General features: G+C 40.1%; 1 protein-coding gene across 1 annotated transcript in view; it reads right to left on the bottom strand.

Moving 5' to 3' along the window:
* The window catches only part of TBX15 (T-box transcription factor 15), a 90,832-nt gene that overhangs the window by 36,041 nt on the left and 42,722 nt on the right, over nucleotides 1-12,069 (bottom strand). Inside the window, exon 2 of the mRNA XM_015648168.3 lies at nucleotides 497-710. Coding sequence (XP_015503654.1) covers nucleotides 497-710 — 214 coding nt within the window. The remainder of the gene's footprint in view (nucleotides 1-496; nucleotides 711-12,069) is intronic.

Below are 12,069 nucleotides of genomic sequence, written 5' to 3'. Positions count from 1 at the left end.
GTCATTTACACTGCATCTATTTAGAGTTGCAGGAAGACATTCATTCGATGCAAAGGTGACTTTGAATTTCACTATATTTGAGATTAAATCAATAAATTCATGAAGTGCTATGGAAACTTGAAAGGAAACTCAAATGGCTGGCCCCCAAATTCCTACCTTATCTTAAATTCAGTTCAGCCAACAGTACAATGATTGTTTCCTGATTTGTTTGTTCAAAGGAACAACTATCCCCAATGGTTTCCTGCAGCTGCCAGTTCTCCCTTGGAGCCACTTATTCAAACAGTCATATGAAACAACTTGTCTTTAGAAAGCTAATGGGAGACACAGCTGAGAAACTCAGACAGCTATTTAATTTTTCATGCATGTTTATCCATTTGGATTATCAAGAAGGAGAAAAAAAATTCTTTCTTAAAAAAAAAAGAAACAGTGAAATAAAAATTTGTTTGTTTGGTTATGATTTCTTTTGTAACTAGACAGAAAGCCAGAGATGTCTTACCTGCCTGCTTTCGTGATGATCATCTCTGTCCCAATGTCATGAAATCTTTTCCAGAGGTCCGCACACTGCAGCTCTACCTGGATCTCTTCCATGGATGAAGGCGGAGGAGGCTGAGGGCCTGAGCCACCAGATGTTAGGTCAGAATGGGAGCCAAATGAGCAGGATGTCCTTTCTGCCAGCACCTCTGTGTCCGACCCAGTGCTCTGTTCTGAGTCTGCAAAGTAAAAAAGCCAGGTAAGACCCTTCAATTCTACCTACTGTGAGGGCTAAGAGGAAAGTCAACACAGGAAGTGCTAAAGAATAGTACAGCGGCCTTTTATATGGCATATATGTGTATGGGGTTTTGTGATTTACAGCCTGATTTGGGGCTTTGAGTTTCTAACATGATATCTGGCTGCTTTTGTAAAATATTTTTTAAACAGCTGAAAAAAAAGACTCTCAACATAAAATATAAATAGTAGCAGCAATGGCAGGAGTACAAAATATAGATGAAAAACAGAAATGGAAAATATTAATTCAACCTGTTGTTTCAAGCTAAGATAAGATGGGCTTACTGGAAAACTACATTCCATTTAATTGAATATTCTCCTACAGTACTATTAAAGAGTTGGTTATTTTTAAACACCACAGTATTTTATTCCCTTTAATATTTTCATCATCAAAAACAAGGAACATTTTTTTTTTTATTTTGCTATTTGGCAGCACTGTTCTGGAAATGTGTTTTATTTGCTACTATAAAACTTTTTTTGAGCAATGATATTTCCTGGAAGGATAACCATGAAGCTTTTGGTGAAGAAAATGCTCTAGGCTACTAAAGGCCAAAAAAAAAGGTGATAGTAAACATATGGAATATGCTTCCAAGGAAACGACTGAAGCAAACTGCAGAAAAGATCACATGACACAACCACCAGTACTGGGGAGAAGAAGGAGGTTTGCTCAAAAAATGAACAAACCAACAAAAAAGTGATATTTAACTAGTTGAAAAGTCTGGGCTGGCATGTTGAGTCAGGTGGTCATTTCTTTAAAAAATATTTCATGTATTTATTAGGTAGATATGCTGTATATATTCAGTCCTCATTTTCAGACAGAGGGCTAAGATGAAATTTTGCAAATAGCAGTGTTGCACACCCACATTGCATCAAAATAATGCACAATACATCCTACAAAGCAATGTGTTTATGTTTTGAACCTTATTTTTAATAAAATAGTATTATAAAAATTATATGTTATATAAATGATTAAGGAAAGAATAAAATTATGTGAAACACTCTGTCAAATGGCTCAGGAAGAGCTCTGTGGATTTCAGAGAACATACAGAAACAAAATTTTACAGTGTCCTCACTGATCACACCAGTAAAAGCATCCCAGTGAATGAACAAAACAGCTATTTACATGGGTTCTCTGCACTTGGAGAAAGAAAGAGGTATCTCTGTCTGAAAACAAAACCTAAGGAGACAGAAAGTGACAATCTGTTCTAAAAAAGCAATGAAATCATGGCATGTAAAATTCCTTCCATGCCAAGAAAATGCCAGAAACTCTTTAACAACCCTGAGGTTGTGGCAGCTGGGTCTGGGGTTTAAAGTCTCAGAGAGTGTCTCCTGGAGCAACTTGCACATCAGTGCAGAGAGCTATGGTTGAGAAGGAGGCAGTGAGGATACCACCCACAGAACCACCATCCTCACCTCCTGCCACATGGAAACATTTCTGGAAAATCCATTTTGCTGTGGTACAGACAAAAACTGTTTGACTGATGGTTTATAGGTAACTTCCAGTCCCAAGTATCATCAGGAAGCTTTTATCTTTCATGAGAGCCCTAGGTGATGTCACTGGACAGAGGACATTTTGCCTGAGGGGTGTTTTCAGTGAGCTTTGTCAGTCATTTAGACAATCTGTCAGTACAATGTAGAAATTCTGCAGGACACGAGAAGGGTTCAGTACTTATTGCTCCCAATCCATTTTGAAGAGGGAGTTCTTTATGTCTCCCATGGACTTCCAAGTTGGGCTGAGGCAATAAGAGGTCCATCTGTGTAAAGGAGTAGCACAAACTTATGCATAGAGAATTGCTACATGGAGACCAGCCCTACATCCAAAACTAATATCCTACACACACGGTGATTCAAGATAATATGAGGTAATCTTCTGGAGTTCTTTGGCCACAGGACAGATAATCAATCTGAGAGTACAGAGGGGCTGAGACATTTGCTCCCTGCTCCACTACCCCAGTGACACAGGAGCAAATTTATCTTCTTCCTCTAGCCCAAATTATTCTACCTCAAAACATTGGAGAAATAAGCATGAGTGGGGGTCACTATGCTTAGGTCTCCGTAGGAATGGTTCATCAATTTGGCCTTCAACAAAAAGAGACAGGGTGCTTCACAAATCACAGTAACATCTGTTTGTATACTTTCTCATGTTCTAAACCATTAACCAGAAGTCTTACATCTTCTCTGAGATCACAGAATCACAGAATTGATAACACTGGAAAAGACCTCTGAGATTGTCCCGTCCAATCTATCACTGAACACCACCATTGCAACCAGACCATGACACTAAGTGCCACATCCAGCTTTTCCTTAAACAGGGACAGTGACTCCATCACCTTCCTGGGCAGCCCATTCCAGTGTCTAATCATCTTGTCTGTGAAGAAATTCTTCCTAATGTCCAACTTAAAGATAAGCTAGGAGTCTGAAGTGACTGGATCTAGGAGCCCTCCTTCTGAAATGAGGTACTAAACTGTAGGTCTGAATCTAGAGATGGGTTTAGACCACATCATCTGTGCTTGGTTCAGGCACTCAGAAACTGTCCTCTGAGGCACTATGGTAAACGGCCAACAGATGGCTCTTGGCTAGGTGCTGTCCCCACTTCATTCCAGCATTTCCTGGACAGCCTTTCAAACTGGGCATGTAGCTGGAGCTTTGGGAATCCCTGGGAATTTACCTGAATAGCATGCTGCAAAAAATTAAATATGAGAGGCTTAAGCCCCCTCTCACCGATTTATACTGGTATCATCCCACTAACTTTACAGACTTCTGGAGGGGCCTTTTTTTAATTATGGAAGTCAAAGGAGAGTCACAACATTGGATATAATTTTCTATGCTGGTATAGATCAAAATCTGCAAAAGGAGTTCACTAATTACTGATAAGCCAGTATTTGCCTACACATGTGGTATCATAGAAAGGAGAATTGAACTCTTTTTCCCCCAAGAATACTACTTTGTGCCTTGAGTTGTGAACTATTATTACCCCCAAGTAAGTGCATAGAATAATTAACTACCTCTCCTTCTAATTCAGGAAATGGAGAGTCACTCTCCATTGTGATGTTGCTCTTAGTTCAGATTCAATAGGCAGTGAGACATGTTTTGTGTTTTCTTCAGCCTTTCCTGAGCTAAGCTCCCCTGAATGTTGTCATCCAGTTGGAGACACTTAGTCCACACCCAGGGAATTCAGAGAAGGTTAAGTGCACCTGACATATGAAATTCAACCCTAGTGACAGCCAGGTCTGTAAGACTCTGTGACTTTTAACTGGAGTTCTCTCCATGTGCTAAGATTTTGAATTAATCAAGAGACAGGTGTGAACATCTGTAAGTGAGCAATCCTTAGAGGGATGCAGGGTGAACCAGTCTCCATGTGTAGTAGTTAATTGTGCCAGCTGGCAGCTAGCACAGCTCAAGACGCTCCGTGCACATATTTGCTCGCTATGAAACAATCAGGAACATATGAATATTCTTCTGGTGTTCGAACCGGGAGCTTAATTTCTTCACACACCAGCATCAGTGGGGTGCAACTTTGCTAAACTCAAATTGCTTTTACTTTATATTGGTGTGAGCAGAGGGAAAGCAGGCTATAGCTCCTGAAGCACCAACAGGATATGTAAAACTATGAGCACCCAGAGATGCAAACTGGGGCTGGTACTACATATTGTGTATGACTGAACACCAAACAGAAAGATTTCTGAGGAAGGTAAGCAACCTCTAGTTTATTCTAGCTCCAAAGTGGCAAGATTATTCGACTCTCCTTTAAGAGGTGTCTTATACAAAAGCCCACAATCTGAACTCAGGGTCCTGGCAGAGGGGAAGGCAGATCCCCCATGACATGGCTTCCCTTCAGAGTTAGGAGACCTTCTCAGGCTCCTCAGCCCCAGGAATGCTGACTCTCTTGCATTATGTTGGGCTGCAATCCTACTGTGTCTGGATGTGGCACTTAGGGATATGGTTCAGGGGTGACTACAGTGGTGCTAGTTTAACTGCTGTAGATGATTTTGAAGGTCTCTTTCAACCCTGATGAATCTGTAATTTGTGCCACTTTAGCCATAAGTTAAACAAGCAGCAGTTAAAGTAGTTTTATGATTTTCTCTTGCTAGGTTACAGTCCTTGAGAAATAATATTTCAAAAGCAACTCATCCATCACTGACCCCTAACAAAAGTGGGAGTAATTCTACTGAGATTTCTAAACCTATGGTATTTCACTGGACTTTCTGTTGTCTCAGGTCAAAATGTTCCTTATTGCTTTTACAGGAACCCATGAACTTGCACTTTCTGATCATAACTGCTTTTCTTTACAAGTTTTTCCTCTCACCTGTCTGCTTGAAGCAGGGCCCTTCCTGCTGTGCCATAGCTATGGAGGTGAACATCTCCAAAGCTACTGCTGACTGCACAGTTAGTATTAAATATAATCTGCTTCCTTCATTTCTCCATTCTTTCAAATCTCTTCTAAAACTATCCATTTCCACTCTTGCTCATTCTTTATGTTCTTTTTTTCTGATGTTTCCACCAATTATTTCTGCTGCTCGATGGAGTTATGTGTAGCCAGAAAAAAACACAAATATTTTGGTCTTTGTGGAGATTTGGTCTCACATGGTGACCACAGGGAAATGCCAGTGCTTAAGGCTTCCAGACAAATAGGTTTTTCCCTATAGATAATACAGAGTAAATACTAAAGCACCACCCCTTGTTATAGGCAACTTGCTGGACAAACAGACTGACCAAGTGTTTTTGACCGTGGGACCTGGACTGATTTGTCAAAGCCAGATGGGCTATTGCAAGAACTCCATTTCAAGGAGGTTGAAACTATCTAATGGGAAAAAACTGTAAAGACCCCTGTGTTTAATGTGCAAAAAAACTCTCTAAGGCCTGAAGCATAACTCTCTTTCACTGTCACTGTGCAAAAAGACAGTCCCCTTTTCTACTGCCCCGTTGGATGGCTTCCAGCCCTCCCTTCTTACCACACTGACCATGCCTCCAGCTACTTACTGCAGCTTAACAGAATTGGAGGAGAGGAAATTTCTCAGAACTTTTAGCAACCTTAGAGTCTAACCAGACCAGAGGGTCACTTTCAAAGCTTCTAGGGATACCTTTGGCCATTTCTAAGCTTATAGAAGAAAATTAAAGTAGTTCAGATACTTTCTTTCTCAATCCCTTCCTCACATTTCTATTATCTCCATATCACCCTGGAAATCCTCAACTTATAATTTTTTCTGATCCACAAATCCCCAGGCTTCTTGTTGGCAGATAGGAAGGAAAACACTGTTCTGACGAAGATGGTGGCTCTGAGGTCAGCATCTGCACTGAGTGCCCCAAGATGACAGACAATAACCCCAACCAGCTCCCAGCACCAGTGTCCTGGGATCAGAGCCCTCCCACACAAATCAGCAAGCTGCTACTGCCTGACTTCCTTCTACAACTCAGCTGGCAAGTGTTCCTCATGTAAATTTCCTGGGTTTTCATCAATTTGGTACAAGAGGCAAACTGGTATGTGAGATATTAAGAGACTATTTTCTATGCATCTTCATAGAAGAATCTTCAGCAGAATTTTTGCTGCAGCTGGAGCACAGCAGGGATAATGCTCCCCTAACTGAACCAATAAAAGAAATAGAGCTGAATTTAGTCCATGGCCATGCTGTTCATGCACTCAACAAATGTTTTACTTCAAACTATCAAAAATGTAAATTACAGGAGTGGGAACAATGACAGAAGATTTACGTACTTAAAACCTCACCTACTTAGAGAGGCCCAACAGACTTGTTCTCTTTCTCTCATGGTTTTGTTGGGTTGTTTGTTATTTTCTTGTTGTTTTGGTTTGTTGTTTTGATTCTTTTTAATATTTTTTCCCCCATATGTGTAGATATCTAATGTAGATCCTGTCAGATTCCATTAGCATAAAGATTTCTCTTGGGTGGAATGTGGCAGCTGCTACAAGCTGTTAAGGGTTTGGTCTTTTACTGTTTATTTTTGTTTGCAGGGTTTGTGAATATTTAGTGCAACAGGTGGTCTTTCCCTCTCCCCTGCAGTTGATTTGCTGGCCATTAGAACCTGCAGATTACAAAGAAAGTACAAAATCTGGGACATGCATGGACATGGAATATTTGGTGAACTTCAATTTTTTGTTATTTTTATTTTTTTCCTATGAACCCAGATGAAATTAGTGGAGTGGGCACCTTGCTTTTGCTGCTGGTTGCAGACAGATCTCATGGTTCTTTTTAGATTTATGATTTTCAAACTGTCTACTACCACCCCACAAAACCAGCAGCCTAAGAACCATGCATAAAGCAGTGTGACATTACTGGAATTTAGAAACAAAATGTCACAACCCCATAAAAGTGAAAGAAAAGAAACTCACTAAGTCCAAACAGTTTGTAAGAGTGAAAATTTATCTGGCTGTGGTGCAGCGGCTGCTAGTGCAACTACTTCAGGTACACAACTGTTTTCCCTGATAACAAATACTTGGGGAGAAGATAAACCAAAGATCTCAGTAACTTCAAAAACACACAAGAAGTCTGGCTGTGGCAAAGGCAGCAGGAGCAGCAGAGGTGAAGCAGTCTGGAGTTCAACAGAGCTGTTCAAATTAGCACGGTGTATTTTGCACAGCTGATCCAGCAATTGCTCTTGCTGTAGGCAAAGGTTTCTAAACACTTGGTGATTGTAACCATATGGACATACTGCACACAACAAATAACACAAAGATAGTTCTGCAGGTGTTCTTATAGATTATCTTATCCCCTAAACTTTTCCATTCACTCACAGGCCCTACTACATCAATCATCCCTTCTTCCAGCGTTAGCCCATTATTGACTACATAGAGCTAGAATTTATAACCTGTTTATTACTGATAATAGAGTCATAGAAAGTTTGTTTGCTCAAAGGAACCTTTTAAAGTTCAACTAGTGTATCCCTCAGTAATATTTATTATCATTCCATTTGTGACTGCAAGTTGCAACCAACATCAAGATTTACTGATTTGGGAACAGTACAAACCTGTCCAAACCAAGAAATTAATCTATATTCACATGATTGCATTGCAATCTCAGGCAGCCAAAATAGGCATTCAAGTAATTAATTTCTAGCCTAAGACCATGAAATCATGGCCGGACAAAATGGCATTCATATCAGCAAGACTCAAAAAGACAAAAGTGGAAGATGTCGTAGAGATGGAGAAATGTGGCATGGACAAGTGGAATGACCTGATACCATCACAAGTGGTACCAATAGAGACAACCTGATTCTGAAGTGAAGAATTCCTCTGTCACTTTAACCTCAAAATCTTCTTCATCCTCCTCATATATAGTGCTATCAGCTACTTTTGTAAGATGACTTGAGCCAAGAAAACATGCAAAACCCACTCAAAAAATGCTGCACTTACCAAAACTGAATTTAAGGCCAGTACAGTTATCACACATCTATATCCCCATGGCAAACACAACTAGTAGGAGAATATAAAAACAAACAGAAAGACACAAAAAACCCCACGGTGGCTTTGGCTCTAAATGCAGGTCTTGCATCAATTTAACTGTGCACTGCCAAGAGCTGACTGCCTCTGCCTTGTCTTATTCCATGTAAGACTGAACAAAGAGACACAAGACACAGCAAAGAAAAAATCACCCTGATTCACGGGTATGCTCCAGCTGCTTTTCTCCTCTCCAGCAATGTAAAGCAGCTGTAAGCCTGGTTTAACCAGAAAGTTAAATTGGGTTTATGACTTCTCAATATTGGCAAAGAAGTACAAAGCAGCTGGAGTTTACTAGTATACTCAGCCCTGGGGGTTTGCCCTTGAAAGTTAACTTTTGCTCCAGCCAGAAGAAAGAATATCAGCCACAGTTAAACTTTAAAGTGGGGTTTTATCTCACAATCTATTGTAATTTTTCAAAAAAAGCTGAGAAAAAGGAAACCTATATGCTACACCTATATGCTACAACATTTAGTTTAGGACCAGACTTCCAATTCACCAGCTCTAGTTTTGAACTGCATGAGCTGAAGATGGAGATGCTGATTGCTGGGCTCTGAACTCATCCTTGGCAAGCACAAATTCTCATTACAGAAGTGTAAGCCAGGTGACCAAGATTGTTCTGAGTAGTATCACAGCGTAGGCTTTCTATGTTGACTTCATACCAAATCCCATCGTATTCTTTGAGTAAATCTGCCTGCAATTCATCAATCCATGTTTTAGACTATCTATCACAACTAAAACTATCTCATCAAATAGATGATGACCAGAAACCTGTTCTATAAACTCTCCCATCTGTGGATGGTGGTATCTTGTTTGTTTAAAAGAATTTTATAAGCATAATTTCTCCCAGCAGAGGCTTCTGGCAGCTGAATTTCAGGAGAACAAAATCGTCTGAAGCAGCAAAAGTTGGACTCAGGGTTTGATGTTGCATTATTGTCTTCTGGAAAACAAGAACAGCTTGGGCCTTCAGTATGTCAGACTAGCTTTGAGGAAAACGCAATTTGAAATTCCAGTATAGAAGAAACGAAGATATTTCTAAAATTCCCTGAGGTGCTTCTCTGCAGCTGTCATTCATGGACTTAGGATAAGGAATCACCGGTACAGCCTCACAAAAAGACTGCTGAGTAGTGAATATTTATAAAGACCATTTTTTAAATAATACAGGGCTTAAAAAGAGCAGACAGAAAAGTAAGATTCTGTTAAATCAGAAGAAAAAATAAAAGAATACAATACTGAAGAAAATACAGAAGAATACAGAGAATGGCAACCTCTAAAAACATGAGAGGTACAAGGGAGAAAAGTGGGATGCTATTAAAAGAAGAGGGAGGTGAAATTGATGACAACTTTAATCTGGCCAAGATCCTGAATTGTACAGACTACAAAGAATTTGTCTGGCCAATGTCCAAGAGTCTCTGTAAAATTAAAGAGTGGAAATGCACTTGAAAGTTAGAGCAAGCTAAAAAAAATAAGAGACCAGGCATTAGATACATTATATGCTGTAGCCTGTAAACATGGAGTCATTATTCTTATAAATAAAACCATACAACAAATATTTAGAGACCAACTCAAACCAAAATGTTGGCTCTAAATAACCACAAATTGTGCAGGAGTTTGAAACTAGATCCCAGCTCTGTGGCAGGCCCTTCCCTGGTGGAAAGGGGCACCAACCCTGGGACGGTCTGTTTCTGGATTCTGCGGCTTGGACAGCTCTATGCCAGACAGGAAAAGAAAAGATCTTCATAAAAAACAGAAAACATGACACAAGATTAAGGCTGCAGAGGTATCCATTCTCCCTGAGACCAATGTGAAATCGCTGGGAAATTTAAAATGACTACGAAGTCCAGAAAATATTAACGTTTTTTGTAGGCACAAGCACAGCTCAAACAGAAGCAGCTTAATATTTGAAATATTTGCAAGCTGATATTTGGTGGCCTACAAACCACGGGGAAAGAGACATTACATTTGTTTCCCTATACCATGGTGGTTATCATGACAGTAGTATCAGGGAGCCAGATGGTATCTTAATAACAAGAAAGGTCCTATATTTCCCTTAGTCCTTTTGAATTCTTGACACTGCTGTCACACAGCAGTGAGTCCCACCATGTAACTGCGCACACAAGAAGAGAAAAAGTACTTTTTATTTGTCTTTATAGTATGACTGTCCATTTTCTGCAGTGTTGTAACAAAATATATGCCACTCTATGTATTTCCTTTCTCAGTGCAACTATTTTGAAAGGAAATCATTAGGAAATTTCCATGGGAATGGTTTCACAAGAAAAATGCAGCTCCATTAGGCTGAAGTTTCGAGTTTGAGTTGTTTCATTCACAATCTACAATTTTCTTTTGGGAAAACAGTAATTATCAGGCTAGTCCTGTTGAACTGATGTTTGGGTTTGTAATAGTTCAACAAATCATTAAAGTGCACTTTTTTCATCTACATGCCACATTAGCCAAGCTGTCTTTCAGACCTCCCACATCTCTTTCTGAGCCAGACTTTGGAAAACTATCTGCCCTTGTACAATTTAGATTGCCCTCTATCTAAACTTCTTGGCTGTAATCCAAATCCTTTCAGATTTCATTCATGACAAAGCTTCTCCCTGACTCTAAACACTCCAATTGTTCTCTTGCCCAATCTGTCCCGTTTTTATTACTTACGTGGGTGCACACACACACACACACACACACGAAGACACATAAATATATGTATGGGACTGAGTTCCTAAAAATGTATTTGGGACTTAAATCAGTGATCTGCTGCTGGCTCACACAGCAGAGATTACAGTATTTTCAATTGTACTTTTTATTGGGAAGTTTCTTGCAATCAAATGTTCTGTTTGCTGTTTTGATCGCCTCTGCAGAGTGACCAGATTTTTTTCCTAAGCAGTGATTCTGGGGAAATTTCACAAATGATAAACATATTCTTCCTTTTATTTCCTTCATGTACAACTGACTTGCATCCAAACCAGCAAATTTTCCACCTCTGACTATGGAGCCATGCAGGTAGGATTGAGACAAAAGATTCTCCAGAAGAACCTGAGCACAGTTCTGGTTTTATTAGCTTCTAGTGTTTCAAGACCAAGCTAGGAACAAAACAAATTATTTTTAAAAGTAACAAGGTGGGGGATGAAGTTGGTATGAGTTTATGGGAGACAGAATCACGAGTGACTGAATAGGTTACAGGACTGTATTACAACAGTATGGTGCATGGTCCTGGAAAAGATGTGTTAGGAACTTCAATCAAGCCTGCACTATGAAAAGCAACTGTGTCATATAAACACAATTTGATTTGAAATCTGAAATATCACGTACACATGCCAAGGCATAAATTGAATTTCCCCTCAGAATTTTTCTAAAATCCCACAGCTCCCATGTACTTCTACGGAGGAAAAGCAGCACAAAACTGGTCACTTATCCTGAGGGAACAGCCTCACTGAATTCATTCTCTCCTTTTCCCTTAACATTCGTGCTCCTTAGATGTTTATTTGTGGCTTGGCTTTTTCTCTTTTCTTTTAGCAACTGTCTTCAGCTGAAGCTCCCCAAGTCACATCCTGACACACTCTGCCAGCCGCAATCCCACATGTCCAAGTCCCTACATGCCATCACACACGCTGATTCCAGGAAGCGCGCGCTGCTGGACTTTGTTCCTTCCACTGAGCCACCCTGGTTTACGCCTGCTGAAGCCGTGGTCCCAAGTGTCATTACACCTACACTGCACAGTTGTCCCACACGTGTATATCCTATTATCCAAACAACAGATGCACCGGCGTGCGTTCACACACACTCCAACATCTGGCCATCACAAGCTCACTGTGAAAACTGCATGGACTTTGTTCGTCTTTGCAGAACTCGCCAGC

Source organism: Parus major, chromosome 1, assembly GCF_001522545.3.
Source record: "Parus major isolate Abel chromosome 1, Parus_major1.1, whole genome shotgun sequence".
In the NCBI taxonomy this organism is placed as follows: domain Eukaryota; kingdom Metazoa; phylum Chordata; class Aves; order Passeriformes; family Paridae; genus Parus; species Parus major.
This window is presented reverse-complemented; position numbering and strand designations above follow the sequence as displayed.